This window comes from Pleurodeles waltl, chromosome 6 (genome assembly GCF_031143425.1).
Source record: "Pleurodeles waltl isolate 20211129_DDA chromosome 6, aPleWal1.hap1.20221129, whole genome shotgun sequence".
NCBI classification, from domain to species: domain Eukaryota; kingdom Metazoa; phylum Chordata; class Amphibia; order Caudata; family Salamandridae; genus Pleurodeles; species Pleurodeles waltl.
The window spans coordinates 898,479,700-898,506,570 of NC_090445.1; the positions used below are offsets into that span (position 1 = coordinate 898,479,700).

At 46.9% G+C, this 26,871-nt stretch overlaps 1 protein-coding gene across 1 annotated transcript in view; it reads left to right on the forward strand.

The window, feature by feature from the left end:
* Positions 1-26,871, forward strand: part of DOCK1 (dedicator of cytokinesis 1) — a 1,072,828-nt gene that overhangs the window by 866,665 nt on the left and 179,292 nt on the right. The window contains exons 41-42 of the mRNA XM_069239713.1: positions 16,746-16,887; positions 17,090-17,171. Of these exons, the coding sequence (XP_069095814.1) occupies positions 16,746-16,887; positions 17,090-17,171 (224 nt within the window). The remainder of the gene's footprint in view (positions 1-16,745; positions 16,888-17,089; positions 17,172-26,871) is intronic.

A 26,871-nucleotide genomic window follows, 5' to 3' on the forward strand; every position in this document is an offset into this window, starting at 1 on the left:
AGTTTGTTCTCAAAGTACAGCATACAATTTTCCAGTTGAGGCACTGAGCTATCTGTTTATTAAAAAGTGTATAATGCAAAGTTAAAAAACGAGAGTTTTCCAGCATTATTGATATGGAGCTGTTTTTTTTCCTTCACAACTGAATAATTTCTTGTTACTGGAGCAATCTCTATATTTTCTTTCATGAGTCATTTGTCAAGGGTCAGTTTGTGATATGCATTAGCAAGTGAAACTTCCAAGTCCTATTGACTGTTTAATTCTTTAGTGACATCAAGATTTGAATCAAAATATTTATCATAATTTAAAAGGTACCCTGTAAGGATTATGATTATGTCAGGCTATCTAAATAATGTGTACGCAAATGTGTGATGTCATTATATTTTATTCACATTTTCTATTATCAAATTAAATTTGCATTAGTGGAAAATGTCATCTGTGCACCTACAGTTTCATTTTTTAAAATCTTTTTTTATGTTCTGTTTTCAGCACTGGGCCCATTCTCGTATCTGAAAAATATTTTTTTTTTAATCATTTGATTCCATATCATAATGTGTCTATCTTTTCACTTCAAATGTACTATGTAATTTGAAGTCAAGGGCTAGAAAAATCCCCCACAACCTCCGAAATCGATGTTTCTTTAGTGAAGCAGCCGAAGTCTTGTTTAAACTGACATGCACACTTAGAGTTCACCACTACTTCACCTCCCTCCTGATACGGAGGATCCTGGGTCCGCCACACCCTGCCCCACTGTATACAGCAGTAAAATAAATAACAATGCATTATCTTTTTATTTTTCTGGTGCCTTATTAGCAGTGGGGTAACACTGCTAGACCACAGCAGAGGAGCTTTCCCTGCAAACAACTTGTTGTATTTTAAGACGCAGTACTACAAACAAATCAGAGATGATCTATTCGTGCGTGATCTCAAGTATTTGTGTTATTCAGTGACACACTGGAACTATGTAACCTGTAGCTATCCCCAGTAGGTCCTTTACACAAAACATTGATTCAGGATTGAGGATACAGACCTCATTTTAACAGGCAGTGTCATATAACTAGTTTTAGTGAAGGAATATAGGTGGTCATTACAACCCTGGCGGATGGTGTTAAAGCGGCGGTAAGGCCGGCGGTAAAAAAAATTTAATTACGACCGTGGCGGAAACCGCCAACAAAGACAGCTACTTTAACACTCCGACCGCAACGGCGGTACAAACAAACACAGCGGCGGTAACCGCCAACAGACAGGCGGAGGACAAAGTACCGCCCACAGTATTACAACAGTCCAATCCGCCACCTTTTCCGGGGCAGATTCACCGCGGATAAAAATACGGCGGAAACAGGCATTTCGAATGAAAACGCTCACCTCTACACACTCCACGAGGAAGGAGGACACCATGGAGCCGGAACTCCATATTCTTCCTGCGATAGTCTTCCTGCTCCTGTACCAGGAGCACCAATGCCGGCGGCGAAGACCACGGTGAGTACTGCACCTACGACACAGGGGAGGGAAAAAACAGGGACACACGCACGCAACACCCCCACCGCCCCCACACCCACTACAACACACACACCAATGCATATCTATACATTACAGTTACACCACCCAACCCCCCCCGGAAGAATGCAAAGACAAAAGGAAATGAGTGTAACCATTGTAATATATCAAAGTTCAGTAAGCAAAAATATACATATATACACTATTAACAAAATATACACCACGATTAATAGTTCAGGTATTGCACCATTTATAGTCCGTGGATCACTGGGCCCAAAATGCATGGGCAAGGCCCACACACGATACCAGATCAAAACAGAGAGAACACTGCTGGGGCATCAGATACAAATACAACAGGCACCTCAGGGGGAATGGAAGGGGGGGCACCTCAGCCGGATGAGTGCATGACGCCAGATCCACGAGGGGGCTCCATGCCCATTGATGTATCCTGGGGAGTGCAAAGCCACAGTCTCTCAAGTCTCTACAGTGGGTGGTTTGCCCACTGTTCAATCCTGGTGAGTGCAAAGCCACAGTCTCTCAAGTCTCTACAGTGGGTTGTTTGCCCACTGTTCAATCCTGGGGAGTGCAAAGCCACAGTCTCTCAAGTGGATAACAGTCTCAACTGGTTCTGGAGGGGGACTGGGGCCCAGAGTGCTTCATCCTGTGCAGGACAGACGGAGTGGATGCATGTCTCCACTGGTTCTGGAGCGGGACTGGTGCCCAGAGTGCTTCATCCTGTGCAGGACAGACGGAGTGGATGCATGTCTCCACTGGTTCTGGAGGGGGACTGGTGCCCAGAGTGCTTCATCCTGTGCAGGACAGACATAGTGGATGCATGTCTCCACTGGTTCTGGAGGGGGACTGGTGCCCAGAGTGCATCACTCACCCCGTGACAGTCCCTGTTGCGTCAGTGCCCCTGCTGCTCATGGGCTTGCGGTGCTTGACTTGGTGGCGCTTGCCCTGTTCAGCGGTCCTTGCCCTGTTCAGCGGTGCTTGACTTGGCGGTGCTTGCCCTGTTCAGCGGTGCTTGACTTGGTGGTCCTTGCCCTGTTCAGCGGTGCTTGCCCTGTTCAGCGGTGCTTGACTTGGCGGTGCTTACCCTGTTCAGCGGTGCTTGACTTGGCGGTCCTTGCCCTGTTCAGCGGTCCTTGCCCTGTTCAGCGGTGTTTGCCCTGTTTAGAGGTGCTTGACTTGGTGGTGCTTGCCCTGTTCAGTGGTCCTTGCCCTGTTCAGCGGTGCTTGACTTGGCGGTGCTTGCCCTGTTCAGCGGTGCTTGCCCTGTTCAGCGGTGCTTGACTTGGCGGTCCTTGCCCTGTTCAGTGGTCCTTGCCCTGTTCAGCGGTGCTTGCCCTGTTCAGCGGTGCTTGACTTGACGGTGCTTGCCCTGTTCAGCGGTGCTTGACTTGGCGGTGCTTGGCCTGTTCAGCGGTGCTTGGCTTGGCGTTCCTTCATTGCCCAGCGGGGCTGGGGCTGGCGGTCCTTCATTGGTCAGCTGGGCTGTGGCTGGCGGGGTCCTCCTGGGCAGCTGGGCTGTGGCTGGCAGGGCCCTCCTGGGCAGCTGGGCTGTGGCTGGCGGGGCCCTCCTGGGCAGCTGGGCTGTGGCTGGCGGGGCCCTCCTGGGCAGCTGGGCTGTGGCTGGCTGGGTCCTCCTGGGCAGCTGGGCTGTGGCTGGCGGGGTCCTCCTGGGCAGCTGGGCTGTGGCTGGGGGTGGCGGTGGCCTCCTGGCCAGTGACGATGGGACTGGCGGTGGCCTCCTGGCCAGCGACGATGGGGCTGGCGGTGGCCTCCTGGCCAGCGGGGATGATGGCAGTCTTCTCCGCCGTGCTGCTCCTCCCAGACTTTCAGGGTTCCTTCTGCCCCTTCCCCACCTTGGGAGGAGTCACAGCTGAGTCCACACTCCCCCCGGGACCCCTGTGAGCGGCTTGGCTGGCTGGAGTTTCCCCCTCTCCCTCCGGGCACTGGCCAACTTCTGGTGCTTCACAGTGGGGGGACTGGCTGTGCTGTGGCTCCGTGCCACACTGGCTGGCCTGGTGGCCGGTGCACTCCACATACCTGTGACAACAGGCACCACTAGTCCCAGAGATTTTGTGGCTGAGGTGCTAGTTCAGGACCTATGAGTTGGACGGGGGGTGAGAAATAGGTTAAAGGTGGACAGGAAAAGTTGTTTGGAGACACTGGGACGGGTAGCTGGAGGGGGTTTGGGAGTGGAGGAAGACATGGTGGTTGTAGGAGGTGTAAGTTTTGTGGCTTTGGGTGCAGGTGCATGCGCTGGAGGCTGTTGTGAGATGGATGTATGTTGGGTGGGTGTGTGCCTGCGTTTGTGTATCTTGGGAGGGGGCGTCACAGACACACTGGGAGAGGACACAGGGGACGTGTGAATGGTAGTGGGGGTGGTGAGTGCACGTGAGCGCGGTATGCTGGTGGCTGTGCTGGTGCGGGACGTAGTGGCTGTAGTGGTAATGCATGCAGGTGTGAGTGTAGACGAGACTGGGAGGGAGGAGGGAGACGAGGTGGAGGGGGACACAGTGGAGGCAGTGGATGTTGGTGTGTCTGTATGTGTGTGATGCTTGCGTGAGTGCCTGTGGGATGTGTGGTGCTTATGTTTGCCTGAGCTTCCCTTGTGTGGTGAGGTGTGTGCAGGCTGGTCTGATGGTGTGCTTGGGATAGGCAGAGGTACAAGGGATTGGGTCTAGGTGGAGGAAGTTGGAGGGGGGAGGCTAGACACAGGGACAATGGCTGCCATCAGTGCTGAGGCCAGAGTTTGAAAGGTTCGATGAAGGGCCGCCTGACCAGAATGAATGCCCTCCAGGAATGAATTGGTTTGTTGCAACTCCCTTTCTACACCTGGATGGCATTCAAAATGGTAGACTTCCCAACAGTGAGGGACCTAAGGAGGTCAATGGCCTCCTCACTGAGGGCAGCAGAGGTGACAGGGGCAGGGGCTGAGATGCCTGGGGCGAAGGTGATGCCCACCCTCCTGGGTGAGCGGGCGACGGCTGAGGGGCTGCTGGGAGGGCGGTGCTGGTAGGGGGGGTGGTGGCTGTACCTGTAGTAGTGAGGGGCACAGATGTTGCCACCACCACAAGGGAGCTCCCATTGGAGGACGAGTCTGTGTCGCTGGTTGCAGCTCCTGTCCCCGCCGTGGTGCTCCCCTCGCCCTCCGTCCCACTGGTGTATTCAGAGTCCGTAGTGTGGCCCTCCATGGCCCTGTGGGATGCAGCTCCCTCGTGCTCCGGTGCCACTGCTCCTCCGCCTGATAATGCTAATGCACACAAGAACAGGGAGACCACAAAAAGGGTGGTGGGGGAACAGAAGAAAGACATGTTGAGTGCATGGCTTACCGCTACCGTTGGCGGACAAGACAGACACAGCAGCCCCCTGCACTACGCCGCACTCTTGGGCTCTTCAGTGCAATTCCTGGGAAATGGCCTACAAGGCTATGGACGACATCTGCACACATAGATGACACAGGTGCATGAATAGCTGTACTTGGCACTCTATAGAGGTGGGGTGGGGGGCCACAGGGCCATGCCTTACGAAGGGGCCTAGCCTACGGAACTCGCCCTGGCCTAGGGAAACCCACAGCCCTCCTCCCCCACCCAGACACCTCCACTGCACGCAAAGTAAGCTGAATGAGAGTGTTCTCACCCCCATGTGTCTGCTGTGATGGCCTCAAGCGCCCATCCAACTCCGGGTAGGCCACCGCCGGGATCCGGAACATCAGGGGGGTCATGGTTCGACGGGCACCCCTCCTACGTTGGGAGGCCATCCCCAGCTGAGCCTCTGCCGTCTTCTTGCTCCAGCGGCAAATGTCCTCCAGGGGTAGAAGAGAAGTCATTACCAACTGCGCTGTGAAAGTGAGTGGCCCCCATCCCTACCCTTGCCATGTGGCACATGCACCCACTGTCTTTCATGCACTCAGAACTCTGCCCCCTTCCTTCTTACAACCAGCCCTCTCCACACAGGCATAACCAATACTACAAGCTCCCTGTGTACTTACCTGTTGGTCTGGAGGACCGTAGAGTAGCGTGTACTGGGGGAGGACCCCATCGACGAGCTTCTCCAACTCCTCCGATGTGAAGGCAGGGGCCCTTTCCCCAGGTGCACGAGCCATTGTCTCTTCCAGACCGAGGTCACAGCAGCACTTGCAGTGTAGGTCCTCTCCTGTCGAAGATCAGGTATTGAGTGATTCAACAGATAGAAAATGGCGGTCACGTCCGCGGCGGTGCGTACCATCACCGCCGGCGTACATCGTCATTGGCTCCTGGAACCCATAGGGTCCAATGTTAACCAATGCAGCATTGCGCCGCGGTCTTCGACCGCCTACCGCAACGGTGTACAATGCCAGCGCAGTTACCTCACATCCCATTGTCCCACTTTACAGGTCAGGCAGCCTCCATTTTAGGTGCCCACATGGCCTAATTACCAACTGCGTCACACATACCTAGGCCTACCCTCAACACACATACAGGCCAGATTTTGTGTATGAATGGTGTTCTATGTAGACCGTGGGTACATACCGCTGAGTTGTTTGACTCTGTGCTCGCTGTTGTCCTTCATAGGCACCGTCCGCTGGGACATGTGAGGAGATGGCGGAATCCTCTGGTGTACCGACCGCTGGTGGATCTGTCGACAATGGAGGAGCGACATTTGATAATCACCTACAGGTTTGACCGTGCCACAATCCAGGAACTGTGTACCCAGTTGGAGCCAGACCTGATGTCAGCAATCCGCCATCCCACAGGAATCCCCCCTCAAGTGCAGGTGCTATGAGTGCTCCATTTCCTTGCAAGTGGGTCTTTTCAAACAACTGTGGTCATGGCATCTGGGATGTCCCAGCCTATGTTTTCCAACATATTGTCCAGAGTGTTGTCTGCCCTGCTGAAACACATGCGGAGCTACATCGTTTTCCCTCAGGTGGAGGACTTGCCTACAGTGAAAGGTGATTTCTATGCCCTTGGACATATCCCCAACATCATAGGTGCCATTGATGGGACTCATGTGGCTTTGGTCCCCCCCCCACAGGAGTGAACAGGTGTACAGGAACCGGAAGAGTTACCATTCCATGAATGTGCATATGGTGTTTTTGGCAGACCAGTACATCTCCCATGTTAATGCCATGTTCCCTGGCTCTGTGCATGACGGCTACATCATGCGGAATAGCAGCATCCCTTATGTGATGGGTCAACTCCAGAGGCACTGTGTGTGGCTATTAGGTGACTCTGATTACCCCAACCTGTCATGGCTACTGACCCCAGTGAGTAATCCCAGGACAAGGGCAGAGGAACGCTACAATGAGGCCCATGGGCGGACTAGGAGGGTGATCAAACACACCTTCGGCCTCCTGAAGGCCAGGTTCCGGTGCCTCCATATGACAGGTGGATCCCTATTCTACTCACCAAAGAAGGTGTGCCAGATCATCGTGGCCTGCTGTATGCTTCATAACTTGGCTTTGCGACAACAGGTGCCTTTTCTGCAGGAGGATGGTCCAGATGGCGGGGTTGTTGCAGCTGTGGAGCCTGTGGAAAGTGAGGAGGAGGAAGCAGAGGAAGAAGACATGGACAACAGGGACTCAGTCATCCAGCAATATTTCCAGTGAAACACAGGTGGGAATACATTCCTGCCTACTACATGTACTTTTACACTTCTACCTCTGTCCTATCTGTCGATTTCACCCAATGTATGGTCACTGAGTTGTCACTTTCCCTTACGGTTTCACAGGTGTGGGTCCCAACGTGTGTCATCTGCTTAGATTCCTCATGGACTAGAGCTTTGTGACATAGGTATGTTGACATAACTATTTCCTGAGAATGTTGTCACAGTAATTGCAAATACACTATTTTGAAATCACAGACAGGCTCCAGATCTTTTGGTGCTTTAGGTGTGTTTCTTTAACTACAAAATATTGGAGGGGGAAGTTAAATGGTGAGGGGTGATGGCGGAGGAGTGTCCATGGCAGAGTCCAGTCTATTAGTCTCACAGGTGCATTGCCCATATGGGCATAGGAAGCGGAGCTGGGGCAGTTTCAGTATGGAAGGGTGACAAAGTGGGACAGTGGGATGACAATCAGGGTGGTCTCATTTCTTGGCGGGGGTCTTGGCATTGTGCTCTGTCTTGTTCCTGGATCTCAGGGACCGTTTGCGTGGTGGTTCTCCGTCTGCAGGGGGTGGGGTGCTGGTGTGGTGGTCCTGTGGCGGTGCCTCCTGTCCACTAGCGCCGGCGGTGGTGGTGGGCAGTTCATCGTCCATCCTAGTGTCAGGGGCCCCTTGTAGTGCCAGGGTGTCCCTCCTGGTGTTGAGTATTTCCTTCAGCACCCCTACGATGGTGCCCAGGGCGGAGCTGATGGTTCTGAGTTCCTCCCTGAAGCCCAAATACTGTTCCTCCTGCATGCTCTGGGTCTCCTGAAACTTGGCCAGTACCGTTGCCATCGTCTCCTGGGAGTGGTGGTATGCTCCCATGATGGAGGAGAGGGCCTCGTGGAGAGTGGGTTCCCTTGGCCTGTCCGCCCCTTGTCGCACTGCAGCCCTCCCAGTTCCCCTGTGTTCCTGGGCCTCCGTCCCCTGGACCGTGTGCCCACTGCCACTGCCCCCAGGTCCCTGTTGTTGGGGTGGTGGGTTATCCTGGGTTCCCTGTAGTGGTGGACACACAGCTGATTGACCTGTCCTGGGGACGGAGGTATGGGCCCGCTGGGTGGGTGCTGTGCTGGTGTTTCCAGAGGGGGGAAGGTCTGTGGTGGCCTGTGCCTGTGTTAGGGGAACCGACTGTCCCGAGGCCCACGGTGGTCCGGGCTGGTCATCTAGATCCAGTTGGACAGAGCTGCTGTCATCACTGTTGGCCTCTTCTGTGGGTGGAGTGGAGATGTCTGGACCCTCCTGTCTGGTGACATTGGGTAGTGGTCCTGCAGGGGTGTAAAGGCATGATTATTGCATCTGTGTGTGTCATGGTGTGTAATGGGTGGGTGAGCGTGTACCCCAGTGCTTGCATTCCAGTGTGGAAGCTTGTGTGATGATGGTTTAGGGGGGTGTATGGGTATGTGCAGTGGGCATGCTTTAGTGATGGGTGTCTGATGATGGTTTAGGGGAGTGTATGGGTATGTGCAGTGGGCATGCTTTAGTGATGGGTGTCCATGCGTTGGTGTTGCATGCAGGGCTTGGTGTTGGGATGGGTGGTTTGTGATATTGGTACATTTGTGAGGAGTTGGAGTGATAGGGGTGGGGGCGAGGGTGGGTGTATGTGATAGCATGCAGGTAGGGTGGGGGATATGGTAGTTAAAGGTTTGACTTACCAGAGTCCATTCCTCTACCGACTCCTGCGAGGCCCTCAGGATGCAGAATCGCCAAGACCTGCTCCTCCAATGTTGTTAGTTGTGGGTGAGGAGGTCAGGGTCTGCCGCCAGTCCGTTGAACCGCCTGGTGGTGTCTTGAGACCACAGAACGCACCTTCCCCCGTAGGTTGTTCCACCTCTTCCTGATCTCGTCCCGATTTCTTGGGTGTTGTCCCACGGCGTTGACCCTGTCGACTATTCTTATCCATAGCTCCATCTTCCTTGCAATTGAGGTGTGCTGCACCTGTGATCCAAATAGCTGTGGCTCTACCCAGACGACTTCCTACACCATGACCCTGAGCTCCTCCTCCGAAAACCTGGGGTGTCTTTGCCGTGCCATGGGGTGGTGTAGGTGATGTGTGGGGTGGTGTGTGTGGTGTTAAGTGTGGTGATATGTAGTGGTGTGTGGTGTTTTGTGCGTGGAAGTTGTGTGGGTGATGGTGTTGTGTGCCTGTGGATGCTAGTTTGTGGATGGTGGTGTCTCTCTCTGTTCTTCTCTCTGTAATATCGGTCATAGGGGTTTGTGGGTGATGTGGGTGTGTGTTTTATATTGTAATGGGTGTGTGGGAGTGGTCTGTGTATGTGTATCAGGTGTGTGTATTTTGAATTGTCCAATGTGGCTGTGTTTTGTAGAAGTGTGTGTATTTTGAGCTCAGCGGTGTGTACCGCCAATGGAATACCGCGGTTGAAAGACCGGCACGTGGATTCGTGTGTCGTGATAGTGTGGGCGTATTTCTGTTGGCGTGACGGTGGAGGTTTTTTTCGCCAGTTTATCACTGACCTTTGGTGTGGCGGACTTGTGCGGGTGTCTGAATTTTGTCAGATTCCGAGATGTGGGTCATAATAGCTGTGGCGGTTTTCCGCGCCCGCGGCGGTGTGTTGGCGGTCTTCTGCACGGCGGTAAGCGGCTTTTACCGCCAATGTTGTAATGACCGCCATAATGTCCTATTTTGGTAGGATAAAGGAAGTCAGTTTTCTGGACTAACTGCTGTCTAATTCATTTCTAATATCCTATATAAGATAGTTTCCTGTCATTTTCAAACTTAGGCATTTGCCTGTCCAACTGACTTGGTCAGTCAGTGCACTGAAGACCAGTATTTGCTATACTCACCACTCAGCCAACTTGGATTTTCAATTTAAAAATAGAATTCCAACATATACATTGTTTGTTATGGAGATAAATTGGTGAATTACCTACTAAAAGCATGCCATAGTAGGTTTTACAACCCTTCTGTAAGAAGTATATCTGCATAGTGTTTTGTTCTCTGGTTCAGCCCAGCCACTGTGAGACTGGGATGATAGCCTGTCAAAGCCCGGCCAACACTGGTGAGTACTTCATTGCAAATAACTAGCCTATTGTAATGCAACTGTGAAAATGCAGGCCTGCTGCATCTGGGGCAGAAATGGAATTGTGGGGCAAACTATTTGCAACATAATTATGAATAAATACCATGCAGCTTGTGCGTTACACATCCCCCTGATACCTGGGCTGTGGAGGCCATTCAGAACCCAGATGTCATAAACTGCAATTTGGATCTCAGAAATAGTGGCGACAATTGGTATCAAATTCTTACCTTGTTGAACATTTTACCTCAAAAGATAAAAGCCTAATTTAATTTTCTATACACATGTCAGCATTTATAAGGTGAATATTATGGTATTCTTGATACAGTTTAGGAGAGTTAATGAGGTGCTCATGATTCTGACAGGAGATTTTGAAATCTACTCCACAACTTCTTAACAACTCTGCTGAAGTCAACTGCTAGTCTCCAGCTTAATAGGAAAAAACAGTAGCTGTAAGATAAGGCATCAGATGACTAATACTTACTACCTTGATATTTTCTAGTAACTTCATCAGAAATCAGCTAGCTCTATTTCCGAAGGGCTGCATTGCAGGCTGTACCTTGTCTACAAAATGGTAGAAAACGAGATAGTGCCATCAGAAGGAGCTGAAATGGGTTGAACCATTCAACTGTGGGTGCAGGAAAAGAGCAGGCTAGAACTACCTAAACAATTGTGCTATCATTCATGTTCCATTTGAGAGGAAGCTCAGGAACAATATTTCACTATTGTGACAGTGAGACTGTAAATTGTGGGATATTTTGAATCATGGTATCCTGAAAATGGCAATTTAGTTCGTAATTTAAAACCTCATGCTAAGTTAACTAGCCCTTCAGATGCCTTGATGAAGAGGGTTGTAAGAGTTTGCATTGCCTAAGACAATCATGAACCATGCCTGACTGAGAAAGGGACACAAGAACAGCTGTATATACCTACTTTTGCCTGAATCTGTGTTCATTGGTAGCTATATCCTAGACCTGGTGGTGCCTGCTTCTTGCCATAGTACACAGGGAATTTCTATTCACCTCTGCTAGGGAGAAGTGGCTCCTTATCAGGATAGCCTGAGGTGAAGGAAACCTTAACCTGTTCAGTATCAGAGATGGTAGTTAGCAGGTGTGCAACTGGGGAGCACATAAAGGCAAAACTACAACCAGAAATTCAATAGAACTGTGACCAGGGCTAAAATGATTAGTTCAAAAAACTTTTCAAGTGTTCACATTTTTTATGGAATATTTGCCTCAATCAATAGGACAAAATCATTGTGAATTGTCATAGACTATGTAAAACACATCCATCAACCCAAGGGGCACATTTGTCAGATATGCCATTGATTTCCTACTCAGAAGTGTGGATGTAAAAAATCTTGCCATTGCAAAAGCCAACCATATACTTAAATTAAAATTCATGCACTTGTGGGCTTTGCTGCTTGAGGGATGATATCCTGGTTGGAACTTCATTGGATACTAGTTTTTTTTTCTCTTTTATTCCATTTTCATTGGCATCCAGTGTAACACTTTTAGCTTTAGCTCTCTCACCAGACTCATGTTTTCCAAAAATCAATGTAATGAAAAAAAAAAAACAGGAATATACTGTACATACATTTTGCATCTGCCTGCCAAAAGCCTAATGCAGGATATAAAGTATTAGGACGCTTCATTCAGTCTCTATGTTCATTGTGAGTGTTGGCATTTTGCTCTTGCACATGTGCACTTCCTCTAGAATGTTGTCCACTTAAGTGTAAGGGCTGCTAGACCATTCTGTTATGTTTACTCTCATCTCATATGTTGTATTTATTTATTTTTGCAGCTTGCAACTTTTTTTTACATATTATTTTGTAACTATATGCGTGCCTCCTCTAGGTGGCACCAGGTTTACTTTTTATTGCTTTCACACAATTAATATTTATTATACATGTTTGCCAATTAATTAATTAAATAAATTATTTGCAAGCATTTTCAGTGAGTCATTTTTTCATTTCGTTTAACCTTAACCCCTTTTCTGGGTCCACTTATTGTGCTGTGTTTTTAATAATATTGTACTCTTGCTGCTTACAATTGGTGTGGATGTTTAAATGCCTTATTTCTTTAAGCGGGTCTTTGTTTTGTTACTTTGTTACACACAATGACTGACTTTTTCTCTGACAGTTGCCATTTTGCTTGAGCCAAATAACTGTTATACTCCTACTGAAACTTGTTTGCTCCTGTGGAATCTTTGTTCATGCATTGTTGAATATCAAGTCTGTGAGTTAACTCTGCCACAACCTGCTAATAGATATCCCTAGAGCACTACAAAAGTCAGAAATACATGAATAAATGAATGGTGTAATTTCTAGTGTGCGTCCCTAGTGGCTACCATATTGTTTGATCTGAAAGTTGATCTTTTTCAGAAATGTATGGGAAAAGGTTACGAGTAAATCAACAAAAATATTGTAAGAGCCTGGAGACATTTTCTGTGATTGGGCCCACCATATCTGCCTCATTATGCAGTCACAATTAGATAATCCTTCTGATTTTGTTGTAAAGATGGAACACTATTACTGTAGTAAAAGTAACACATTTTATGATTTACGTAGATGTCAGTAAGAACAACTGATGAAACCACAGTTGAGACACCCTCTGATCAGATTCTAAGTCAGATTCTGCGGGTGTACTTCACATTTGTATAATGGCTCCTTTCCTTACTGGATTGTGCAACTCCCCTTATTCATGCTTGGTAAAAGGAGCAATATGTTCTAGAGTGTATCCATATGCGCTTCATATTGCACAAGTTACACCCAAAACCCTCTTCTCCATTAAAATTTCTGCAGCTTGTCTTCAATCTAAATTCCATACTTATGGTGTATTGGCCTTAAAAATATTTTCTGTACCAGCAACAACTCCATAAATCTATCTAAATGTGAAGTAAGTTATTTCTTATATTCAGACTATATGTGCATTTACTATTGCTACCTTGAACTGTGTTCTTTACTGTTGAACACTTGAAAAAGGGCGCTAGTCCATTTATATACTTTAGCACTGCCTATCTCAAGGCTATATTGGGTAAAGCATCTATATATGAAATCACCTCTCTGCTCAGCCAAGAATCCCTCAAAAATGTAATTGAAACTTCATAACTCAAATACCTCACATCATTCTCTCTGGCACATGTTTTGGTTAATAATTAAAGTGGAGATTTAGATTTCAACACTAGTAGGTTTTTATTCACCTGCTCTGTTGACAACCTTCTTCATATATCATTTAATATCTTCCAGACATCTTGTGTCCACTTTAGTTCACAATGATATAACCTAATTGTGACAAAGCTTTGTAATTTTTTGGTTCACTTTAGTTCCTGTCCAAACTCAAAATTGTGTTATATTGACACAGGTTAAGTAGCTCCAGGAAGTTAAATCTGCTTCCATTCTTATAACCTGAATCAGTACTGATTTTCTTAAGGACAGCAATTACTTCAAGCATTCATGTTCTTTATAAACCTAAGTGTGTGTACGACTAAGCCCTATCAGTTTAGCACCATATTGGAATTGTGGGCATAAAATGGCCTTGCATGCTGCTAAAATCAGTCATAAGGATGGACCCCCATAGTCTTCATAATTTGTTTCAGGCCCACTCACAGAGAGAAATGCTTTTGCTTTTAAAATGATAAATTGGTCATTCCACTGCAATTTCCTCCCATAGCTTATCCTTACATATTTATACTTGTTAACTACTTCTATTTTATCTAACCTAAATGATATGTATTAAACAGGTTTGCTTTTCCAAACACTGTAATTTTGATTTTATCTCCCAGTTTTCTTTTAGTGCAAATACTGTCTGAAGACCTAATTCTGTCAGATCCATAATGACTAGGTAATCTGCATGTAAAAGACATGGGATGTGTGAGCTATTCATTTTATGAATAAAACTCTTTGTTGCTGTTAGTACTAAAGGTAGATTAATAAAAGATCCAAAATAATAGTCAAGCCAACGCACACCCTGTCTGAAATCACTTTAATTGGTACATTACATGGTAATGCTCCTTTCCTGTCCATTTCAACTTATGCATAATTCTCTCTATGGTTTACTTCAAGGTTTACAAGTAGGCCGTGTTATCTCCTGTTTCACTAGTGTATCCAACAACAATCTCTGGTTCACTAGATCAAATGCAGCGCGAGAGTCCACAAAACAGTAGTGTAAATTAAACCTTTGCTCAATGTACTTCGTGCTATAGACAACAGGCTAAAACAATAGGCTATGGTAAAGTGTCTCTTTTTAAAGGTATTCTGTTGAACTGGGATTATGTCCTCTCTGTCTATTCTTTCAACATGCCCAAGATTATTTTAGAGAATAGTTTCTCCCCATATCGAACAAATGTATCTATCTGTAGTTTTTGGGACAGTCCTATCATCTTTTTTTTTATATTTCCCCCTTCCAATTTGCAGGGAAAATTCCTGTTTAATAATCTTTTAAACCCTAAAAAAACATTACCTAGTCCATCAATCAGTGTTATAATAGCCTTTGACGGGCTGGCCATTCTCATGAGTTTGTCACCTAGTTGTTTTGTTTTGTTTATGGTTGCTTTGGAAAAGTGGTCTACTATTTCCTTGTCTGCTAAAAGTGATTTTTTATGTGGGCCATCCATATGTCCATTTGAACATATTTTCTCAAGATAAGTTCCCAAAGTTTCTTCATCGACCATATATTACAATTCACCTAATTCCTTTCCTATCCCACACAGAACAACCTGTCAGAGCTTTTTGCCCTTTTGCGTTGCTATCGCACCAATCATGCTTTTCCAGCATTTATCATAATGGCATAATTTCTTTTAACTTTCCATCACTTTATAATGTCTTTTTACAGACTTAAGGTGGGTCTCTGTCTTTAAGTCGTACTTAAAATAATGTATCTTTTGAATGTCCTTATCTGACTTGTTAGCCATCTGCAGTCTCCATCAAATCATGATTTCTTCTTACTTAGTTTAGCCTTCAGTTCGTTTTCATCTCGTTTGACGCCGTTTAATTTTACTCCTAATCATATGAAAACTCTAGGTGCAGAAGAATAGCCAAAGTGAAGCACACAGAATCGAAAATGGTGACCAAAGGCAAAGAATCTAATAAATCTCTGAGAAGAAGGGTGCATATGAATATGTAAGGATCCAGCAGATCAATGGACGCTAAGTACATGTCAGCAAAGATCAGAGTCAGGATGTTTTGTACGGGAGATCCACCATCTTGAAACTTTGTTGCTGAAATAATTGGTTCAGTGACCCGCGATCCAGGATCGGAAGATACTCCCCTGAACTTTTTTTGAACTAAGAGCCTTTTCTGGCCCCAGAATAATGACTCCCTTTGCAAGAATGTTCAGAATCCCGTTTCTGGAGCTTCTCTGGGTTGCATGGATCGGGTATCCAAATAAAGATGGTGCCTGGTCGAGAGAACAGTTATAATTTGTAGCCCTCTTTTCCTAGCCAAAGGCTGTCTCTGCTGCACTATTGCAGTGCAATTATATGCTGTGCAAGAACTGAAAAGGGATCTCTGGGTAGCAGCAGCTGGCTTCACCCCCTTCTACCCTCGCTGAATTCAATGATGTGCTTTCTCTTGAAGGGTGCTTCTCTTCGATCATGCCAAAGGAATGCAGGTAGAGGAAAGCACACATCTGAAATAGTGAGAAAAGTGTTGTATCTGCATCTTGTATCGCAACAGTGCTCTGCAACAGAGACGTGGTGGGACAGAAACATTGCGAGACCTCCGCCATGTATAAAACAGGTGCTGAGGTCCTGTTATTAAAACCCCACAAGAATGACTGCTCTAAAGCAACATCCAGTAGAACAATATAACCAGAATAAAATTAATTAAACCGTCGAGTGGGACTGATGTGGAGGCTGTCTTCCAAGCACTCTTGGGGGTGGTTGTGGGGGCAGCTGCTGTATAAAGACATAGCAATCCGTGTAGGTGAACTCTTCAACACAGAAGAGCTGTTAAAGTAAGCTATAAGCACAAATGCATAGCAAATATAATGTTAATGAAAGAATCCTACTCAACTTGATGTGGGTGTCAAGGCAAGAGATACAGAAAAAAACAGGAAGCACACCTCTGACCCCGCCTATACGGATCTGGAACCATCCCCTCAGCTTGTGTGGCTGCGAATGCTGTTCATGAGCGATGGAGTTAGCACTGTGGCCAGAAAGACGGGCGAGGTATGTAATTCATTGTAAGTGTGTTTTCGTTTATTTAGGAAATGAGAGCCCCAACGTTTTTTCTTTGTTATGTTGTATCGATGTATGCTGAGTACAGTAGAATTTAGAATGTTTTTTCTTTACTTTATGATCAGGTTTTGCCTCTCATCCATATTTTGCTTTGTCTTTCACTGGCACTTAAAGGAAGAATGTAAATCAAAATATTTCATCTGAATGCTTCAGGTTGTATCTGTCAGTCTGCATCTTTGAGTGAAAATGCAAACTAATCAGGCAGAAATGCAAGTCATATTATAGTTATTTGGTTTCATGACAGATAGCAGTAGAAGTTGCAGGCGCCTTTAGGCCTGTAGCTTCAGTTGGTTTGCTTTTGTTTTACTTTCTTTTAAGGTAATTTCGGTTTCTCATTTGTTTTTAGAACAAAGTGTTCATTTACAGAGGAAAAGAATATGAACGTCGCGAGGACTTTGAAGCTAGATTATTAACCCAGTTCCCCAATGCTGAAAAAATGAAGACAACCACTCCACCAGGGGATGACATAAAAAACTCATCTGGGCAGTGTATCCTTGCAGAGAATCACATGGTCTGTGCGGGTGGATATGATTTATGTATACGAGTTGGCAATCGTTTGTAGCGATTCAATATACTTTTCTGTCACAGGGTCCTTAGATCGTTCTCTTTCTAGCAGTTAAAGAGGGGAATTAATCTTTTAAAGATTTGTATCACCAAACATAATGTTTATCCTTAATCCTCCTCCTTTAGACATCCAGTGCTTTACTGTAAAACCGCTGCTTGAGCTGCCACCAAACTTTCAGAACAAGCCAGTGTCAGAGCACATTCTCAGGTAATATATGTACTTTGTGCGATGGATGTCCAGGTTTAGTACCAAATGAACTTGTTCTTGAAGGTATGTGTTGTGAATAAGTTAACCATATGTATGTCAGTATCGCTTTTTAATCTGTGAACCTAGATGCACAACACTAGAGTGAAGTGCAGTGGAGATTATGGTTGAGTGATAGTAACTTGTCTCCTATAGGGAAAGAAAAGGATGCTAATACGCGTGAGGTCATTAGAAGGTCACCAGCAAGGGGTATCTGTTAAAACATCAGCACTTGTTCCATCTGCCAGCCTCTCACTTCCCCGCCTCATGTAGAGGTTGGGGAAGTGCTGTGTCTCTGATACTGCCCAGCAGTTCCCACGCTTCTGCATGGTAGTCAGCTCCACCCTGTGCTTTGCCCTGCTACGGGGTATGCCATTTAAACTCTGATTAGTCCTTGTTTGTGCTGAAACTAACTTCCCCACAATGATGCTCTTTCGTGTGGGGAAAAAGGGTATTCGGATGAACACGTATTCACAGCATAATCTTCAATTTGCTAATGTTGCTCTTTGTTCATTAGTGCTCCTGGCATGACTGCACATGATGACATGCCACTCATAAGCCACACTCATGCTCCCGTCCTCGGAGTCACTGCTGTGTTATTCCTGGAGCTATGAATTCAGCACTCCTCTGCTCAGCAAAGTCTGACGAGGACACACATAATAATTAAACATAATTCCTTAGACATTTAGTCAAATGACTCCCAATATATTTGTAAATGGATACAGTCTTGCAAAGGTTTGACGTTAAAGCCTTTAGAACACTACTCTAATTGCCACGATGCACTGGGTCGGAAAGGAAATGGTAATACCTTGTCCGCTTACAGTTTACTGTGGCTCTCGGTGGCACCCAAACAGAATAGATTTATTTCAGGGGAGGGGCACGGGGTGTCCCAAGGAGCTCATGTAAAGTTGCGCCCCTGGTACCTGAGTAACATAACAAAATCTTTTAGAGGCTTTTCCATGATAAATGTGACGTGGCGCTTATTTACAAGAAAACATGCACATTCTGTCGGAAGTATCAAATTAAGGACAGGTTGTCACAGTGACACAACGCCAAGTACATTCAAACCTACAAGATAGGCTTTGAATTGACGGCTCTGGAGCCCGATACTAACATCATATAAGCAGAGGAGCAGGTAGAACAGTATTCTTGCTATTAGTGAAGGTGGCAGAACACACAGATTGCTCTGGCCAGTGAGCAATAGCAATTGATTTACTCTGATAAGTAAGTGACCCGCTTATATTTCCCTCGACATACACTTCGAACCTATTGGCCGCTTCTTTGTTTCCAGCACAGTAAAGAGAAATGTTCCTGTAATTCAGCCATTGACCTATCCATGTCAACATGATGTCCAGCTTACTCGTACCTTTATCATTCTGTTCTTGCTCAGGTCAATATGTCCTTCTTACTGACATTCAGGCTTTCACCAGATTACATTCAGAGACGCTATTGCCAGTGTGACAATTGCAAGAACTCTTTCCGGAACCAGATGCTATTACGTTAGTATGACAATTGCTAGACCCCTTTCCGCAAACCAGATATGGTAATAGTGTTGACTCATCCTGTCCATCATTTTATGCCTTCTGTGATTGGTTGAGTACTTGAAAACACCATTGGATGGAACGAAGGCACTGATAATTATTTGAGTAATGTTATTGTTAGACTTTTCATCATTGGCGTGGTCTCCCTTAACTTTTTGCCTCTGTTTCTCAGGTAGTTAATGTGTGTTGGACTCTATTTTTGCTGTATTTGTCACTCTGGGCACTTTACCACTGCTAACCAGTGCTAAAGTGCAAGTGCTCCTTTACAAAATGTATATGTAATTGGTTGATCCATGATTGCCATATTTGATTTACTAGTAAGTCCCTAGTAGAGTGCACTAGAGGTGCCCAGGGCCTGTAAACTAAATGCTACTAGTGAGCCTGCAGCACCGGTTGTGCCACTCGGATAAGTAGCTCTGTAACCATGTTTCAGACCTGCCACTGCAGTGTCTTTTTGTGCAGTTTTTTACTGTAAATTCGACTTGGCAAGTGTACCCACTTGCCAGGCCTAAACCTTCCATTTTCTTACACATAAGACACCCCTAAGGTATGCCCTAGGTACCCCCAAGGGCAGGGTGCAGTGTGTGTTTAAGGTAGGATATATACTAATTTGTTCTATTTGTCGTGACTGTGAAATATTGCTAAATTCGTTTTTCACTGTTGCAAGGCCTGTCCCTCTCATAGGTTAACATGGGGGCTACTTTTAAATCTGATTAAAGTGTAGATTCCCTTTGGGAGTGGATAGACATGGAGTTTGGGGTCTCTAAGCTCACAATTTAAAACTACATCTTTTAGTAAAGTTGATTTCGAGATTGTGTGTTTGAAAATGCCACTTTTAGAAAGTGAGAATTTTCATGCTTATACCATTTTTGTGACTGTGTTTCTGGATTCCCTGTCTGGGTCAGTTTGACAGTTGGACTGGTTGCACCTCTCACTAGGCAGTGTCACAAAGGGAGCTGGGGTGTAGCCTGCATATCCTGATTAGCCATCTGTGCTACGATGGAGGGGAGTAGTGGTCACTCACGCCTTAAAGGGATGTGCCTGCTCTCACACAATGCAGTCTCCAACCTCCTGTTGTGGGTCTGGGGCCTGGCCTGTGCAAGGCAGGATTTCACAAACAAGAGAGACTTTTCATTGAAGTAAGCCTACTTCAGTGGGCAAAATGGGTATAAGAAGGGCACCCAAAACCACAGACTTTAGATCACTTCTGGAAACCAAGAGGAACCTCTGCCTGGAGAAGAGCTGAAGAGCTGAGGAAGAAGAGTTGCCTTGCCTGTGACTGTTCTTTGTGGAGCTATCCTACAGTTGCTGCTTCTGCCTGTGGTAGAGGACAAAGACTAGTGTTTGTGTTGCCTTCCTTCTTGTGAAGATCTCCGAGAGCTTGATTTAGAGCTTGCCTCCTGTTGTTTGAAGTCTCAGGGACAGCAAATACTTCTCTCTGCCAGCACCTGGAGCCTCTGGAGAGACTCCTACTCTGCCAAGTGGTGCCCATCCAGTTCCTGGGACCCTGAGAAGAGAAGCTGGCAGCCCAAGAGCGAGAAATCCATGCACAGACTGTTGTGCGGGGAAAAGATCGATGCGACTCTGATCTGCGGCTGAAAAATCGATGCCCTTCCGGCTTCGTGGCTGAAAATCGATGCTCGCCTGCAACGCGACCAGAGGATTGACGCTCGTGGTTGGAGAAACGACGCACAGCATCGCTGACGGAGGCTGGTGAGATTGCAACCTGCGCTGTGTGGTTTTCGGACCATCGTGCGGCTGAATTTCTGACACAAACACTGCTGGGCATGTCAAAAATGATGCAAGGTCTGCCCGTACCCGAGAGTGCTGACCGGATCGATGCATCGCTCTCCCGCAGAGAGAAGAAACGATGCACGCCGACACGACTGAAGGAGAAACGACGCAAGGTCTTGCTCATGAGTGAATTCAATGCATTGCAAGCTCTTTTTGAAGCACACTCACCCATATTTTTTTTGACGCACCCAAGGTACATTTTCACGCTAACAGCGTTAGCATTGTGTTTAAAATTACATGAAGACTCTTTTTGGTTTTTAATTGATAACTTGACTTGTGTATTGTGGATTTTTGTCACTTTGGTCTTGTTTTGTTTAGATAATTTTTTTATATTTTTCTAAACCTGTGATGTCATTTTGTAGTGTTTTGATTCTTACTGTGTGTGTTGGTACAAATAATTTACACCTAGCACTCTGAAGTTAAGCCTACTGCTCCTGCCAAGCTACCAAGGGGGTGAGCAGGGGTTAGCTGAAGGGGATTCTCTTTTACCCTGACTAGCGTGAGGGTCTTTGCTTGGACAGTGGGCAACCTGACTGCCAACCAAAGACCCCATTTCCAACAGTTATGCTGTGCTAAAATACTCACGTATTCATTGTTTATTGGCTACATTCACTTATCAGTGACATTGACTCCTGGATCAAAGAGTGAGAAACACTAAGGCGGTCATTCCTACCTTGGCGGGAACCGCCAGAAGACCGTACCACGGTCAAAAGACCGCAGCGGTCATTCTGACTTTCCCGCTGGGCTGGCAGGCGACCGCCAAAAGGCCGCCCGCCCGCCCGCCCAGCGGGAAAGCACCAGCAACGAGGAAGCCGGCTCCGAATGGAGCCGGCGGAGTTGCTGGTGTGCGACGGGTGCAGTTGCACCCGTCGCGATTTTCAGTGTCTGCCAAGCAGACACTGAAAATCAATGTGGGGCCCTGTTAGGGGGCCCCTGCAGTGCCCATGCCATTGGCATGGGCACTGCAGGGGCCCCCAAGGGCCCCACGACACCCGTTCCCGCCAGCCAGGTTCTGGCGGTGAAAACCACCAGAACCAGGCTGGCGGGAAGGGGGTCGGAATCCCCATGGCGGTGCTGCTTGCAGCGCCGCAGTGGAGGATTCACAGGGGCAGCGGGACCGCCGGCTTACCTTTTCAGACCGCGGCTTTACCGTCGCGGTCAGAATAGCCCCAGAAGCACCACCAGCCTGTTGGAGGTGATTCCTCCGTAGACCGCCAGGGTAGGAATGACCCCCTAAATGATAAAACCAAAAATGCAAACTAACTTAGAATACATTTAAAAATAAACCTATCTGGACCCATTGGTTAGAACTCGTGTTCCATTGACAGTGGAAGTGCAGGCTTTACAGAAATAAAACACATTTTTGCTGAGTTAAAGTAGCCTCTGTCGAATGTGTTTTTTAGAAGTGGGTATATTTCTTACAGATTATAGTAATTCCACTTTTTAACAGAAATACTGCATCTCTAGATATTTTCAGCTGTCAATTGGTTCAACTGAGGGAAAAGTTAACAGTGTTTACATGTCAATCAGACGTTGCTACTGTCTTAAGATCCAGCCAGTTACAAGGACACCTGCCCTAGAAGTGGCTAAAATTCACATAGACAGTGGAAAAGGAAGCAGTGCATAGTTTTTTGTTATTATCAACCAAGAGGGTGTCTGTTTTATCTCAGGATAAGGTGTTGATCTAAGGACAATTATATAATTTTTGAGCATCTAGCCAAAATAGGAGTATTTAGAAAGAATTAAGTTGACATCAACAATATCCTACGGTAAATAACGCTATTCTATGTGACTTATTCATATTAAAATACGTGTTATGTGATCATAGCATATTTCGTTCTGCTGATATGCGATTAGCAGAACGAAATACAGAACAGGATTGCGTTTAGTTATTTTAGTTATACTTAAAGGATTTTACCATAAAGGGAAATAGGATTTATGTACTAAAAAAATAAGATGCTGCATGTTTTTGAGAAAGTATTGCTTACGTGAAAGGGCAATACAACGAGTCATCACTGCTTACTTACCACTGCCTACTGGAGAGTTATGTATGACAGCAATACAAAAGGATGATGGACGGAGTGCTGAGCAAAGCAAACACTTACCCCCAGTCACAGATGTGGGTTTAATCCATTGTTCTTTTGCTCACCATGCCACCCCAGTTTGGACCCAGCCATATGCAAATCAGCCTTGACCCTGTTCCTCATGGGACTAACGATGGATTAAACCCAGATCTGTGACTGGGGGTGAGTGTTTGAAAAGTTTCAACACTCCGTCCATCATTTTATTTTGTGATTTTGCTTTGTGCGCCCTAAGTGGCTAGGGTATGCCCAGACATGGGTCCCTTGCTTGCTGCGCCACTGGATTCCAGCTTGCCTGGCTGATGAAGGGTGATACCCTGAAATTGGTCCCAGGATGCTTAAATCCTGTCCAGCGAGGGCCTGGCATGACAGTTCGGGCTGGATTGCTCCTATTGGGAACAGGGTCAAGACTGATTTGCATATAGTTGGGTACAAACTGGGGTGATGTGGCAAGCAAAATAATGATGGATTAAACCCAGATCTGTGACTGGGAGTGAGGGTTTGAAAAGTTTTAACACTCCGTCAGTCATTTTATTTTGTGATTTTGAGTTACGTACGACCCCAAAAAATGCAGCAGCTGAAATCGGCTCTTCAGACCTTAGAGAGTTCTCATCATAGAAATGATGCAGCATTTCATTACTAAAATATTGGTATGACTTTCCGCGAAGCTAGTGAACACCGTTTTCATTATGTTTGCAAAGACACATCCACTGACACAATCACATGCTCACTTCAATGTACTGTTATAAAAAACTGAGAGAAACTCGAACAGTGACACAACAGAGATGCGGAGTCTTTTTGTGAGGGAATGGGTCCAGATGGATACCAGTGAAACCAGATTAGGCAGAATGCCATCTAATTTGAATCATTTATGTATTTAAAAAATCAGTGTCCTGTTATTAAAATATCACTGGCTTGCTACTTAATCTGCCCTTCATTTCATTCTCCTGAAACAAGGGATTCCAAAGAAATGATTCTCAGTCCATACCAAATGGGCGCCCTGGGTGGGATCTTCCGTCCAAAGAGCACTGACTACTAAATGTAATACGCTATGCAGTGGATACCTGAAAATGAGATACAATGAACGAGCCCAATATTCATTAAACCAGAAATAAGATTGTAATTAAGATCGGACCCTTCAAGAGTAAATCCTGTCGAATTACTATTAATGGACATTTGCTTGGAGGCAGGCACACAGGCAACTTCATTTATTTCCTCTCCACTTGAGTAGGTTTGACAACAAGTCAATAGCCCGGAGGCAGCTGAAGCAGGCATTATAGGCAATCTGAAAGTGCTATATTTGCTTTATGACGAAGAATTTAAAAAATCCAGTAAAAATGATGGATTCACCCAGGTATGTGTATTTGAAACTTGGTTTTAGTTGTTGGTGGGAAAATCAGGAAAGTATTACTGGTGGAGTTGCCCACTTAATATATCCAAAACAACTGTAATCCAAAGAAGTCCAGGAAGAGATGGAAGCAGGTCCTCTCACCGCCTAATAACAGCAGGTGCGCAGATTTGAGAGGACAGCTGTGAAATGGAGGCAATTCTTAGCAGAGCCAAGCAGTCTGAAAGCTCCTCCAATCTGTGCAGGGGTGTGACCACTCTCTGCTGACAGGGGACTGGTGGGCACTGAGAGAGTGGGTACGACGCCACCTTGGGCAAGTATGTGGAGGATTGGCCACCCATTTGCTCGAAATAGACTGGAGTGGAAGACCTTTTCTCAGTTATTATTGAGCAGAGGCGCTTGATTGTGAATTTAGGAATCCTGAAACAACATAGAGGAAAGACTTTCCTGACCTCACTTGTGGACTTTGGCATGTCAGCTGTGAGATGCACACTTACACCACAAGACTGTTGCTAAGAGAAGCTGCTGTTCAGAAGTATGGCAACTTGGACTCCATACCACAAGCCGCTGTAGACATCAGGCACATCCTAGAAAGACAAACAGACTACTGCAGCATATTGGGGTTCTTCATGCAGATCGAAGGAAGCTGTCCGTAAAAGTTTACACAGAGTGAAACCATCCTAGCTGAACTGGCATCTGAGATAATAGAGGTAAAAGCTCAGCTGTCTTAAATGCTGAAGAGAATAATAATTCAGAAATATTGAACAAAAAACCCCACAGGCCCATCCCAAGAGAGTGTTGTGGGTGTCCTGGAGCAAACAGAGATATGTACACGTTCATAGAGACTTGGTTTAGCACTGTGGTGGCTCACATGGGTTTTCAACCTTTTTTGTAATTGAAAGAGTAACTAGTGATAGCCATGATGCCAAAAATTCTTTCCCGGCCACTAGTGGAAAGGCTACTGCACTACAAAGGCAAGGACCTACTGCTATGGAAAACCTGCAGACTCTTTGAATTGAACAGTATATTCATGTTACTATATTAAACTGAAGCAGCACAATAACAGTGCAGTACCTACTGGGCAGTAATGCTTAAATTCAGCAAACTGAACCTCCAACACATGCTACTCGTCTTGGTGAAATAAAATAAAAAACTGCCTGATGGAGATGTGATCTTCTTTATGAACCCACAGCAGGCTTGGGACAGGGCAGAACAGTATGTCAAATCAAATCAAATCATTAACATTTATAAAGCGCGCTACTCACCCGTGCGGGTCTCAAGGCGCTAGGGGGGAAAGGGGGGGGTTATCGCTGCTCGAACAGCCAAGTCTTTAGGAGTCTCCGGAAAGCGGAGTGGTCCTGGGTGGTCCTGAGGCTGGTGGGGAGGGAGTTCCAGGTCTTGGCCGCCAGGAAGGAGAAAGATCTCCCACCCGCCGTGGAGCGGCGGGTGCGAGGGACGGCAGCAAGTGCGAGGCCAGCGGAGCGGAGGGGGCGGGTGGGGACGTAGAAGCTGAGGCGTCTGTTGAGGTATTCCGGTCCCTTGTTGTGGAGGGCTTTGTGTGCGTGGGTGAGAAGACGGAAGGTGATCCTTTTGCTGACTGGGAGCCAATGCAGGTGTCTCAGGTGTGCGGAGATGTGGCTGTTGCGGGGTACGTCGAGGATGAGGCGGGCCGAGGCGTTTTGGATGCGTTGCAGGCGGTTTTGGAGTTTGGCGGTGGTCCCGGCGTAGAGGGTGTTGCCGTAGTCCAGGCGACTCGTGACAAGGGCGTGGGTCACGGTTTTTCTGGTGTCGGCGGGGATCCAGCGGAAGATCTTGCGGAGCATGCGGAGAGTGAGGAAGCAGGCGGAGGACACGGCGTTGACTTGCTTGGTCATGGTGAGAAGAGGGTCCAAGATGAAGCCGAGGTTGCGGGCGTGGTCTGCGGGGGTCGGTGCGGTGCCGAGGGCCGTGGGCCACCAGGAGTCGTCCCAGGCGGACGGGGTGTTGCCGAGGATGAGGACTTCCGTTTTTTCAGAGTTCAGCTTTAGGCGGCTGAGCCTCATCCAATCTGCGACGTCCTTCATACCCTCTTGTAGGTTGGTCTTGGCGCTGGCGGGGTCCTTGGTGAGGGAGAGTACAAGTTGGGTGTCGTCGGCGTAGGAGGTGATGATGATGTCGTGCTTGCGTACGATGTCGGCGAGGGGGCTCATGTAGACATTGAAGAGTGTCGGGCTGAGCGATGAGCCTTGAGGTACGCCGCAGATGATCTTGGTGGGTTCTGAGCGAAACGGAGGGAGGTAAACTCTTTGGGAGCCGTTAGCGAGGAAGGAGGCGATCCAGTCCAGGGCCTGGCCTTGGATCCCGGTGGAGCGTAGGCGGGTGATTAGGGTGCGGTGACAGACGGTGTCAAAGGCAGCCGAGAGGTCGAGGAGAATGAGGGCGACTGTTTCACCGTTGTCCGTCAGGGTTCTGATGTCGTCTGTGACTGAGATGAGGGCGGTTTCCGTGCTGTGGTTGGTTCGGAATCCGGTTTGTGAAGGGTCGAGCAGGTTGTTGTCTTCCAGGAAGGTGGTCAGCTGTTTGTTGACGGTCTTTTCTATTACCTTGGCTGGGAAAGGTAGAAGAGAGATGGGGCGGAAGTTTTTCAGGTCGCTTGGGTCAGCCGTAGGTTTCTTTAGTAGGGCGTTGACTTCAGCGTGCTTCCAGCATTCGGGGAAGGTAGCAGAAGAAAAAGAAGAGTTGATGACGGTCTGGAGGTGCGGGGCGATGATGTCGTCGGCTTTGTTAAAGATGAAGTGCGGGCAGGGGTCCGAAGGGGCGCCGGAGTGGATAGAGTTCATGATGGATTTGGTTTCTTCCGTGTTGATGTGGGTCCAGTTGTTGAGGGTGATGTCCGGGGAAGCGGGTTCAGTGGTGTATGG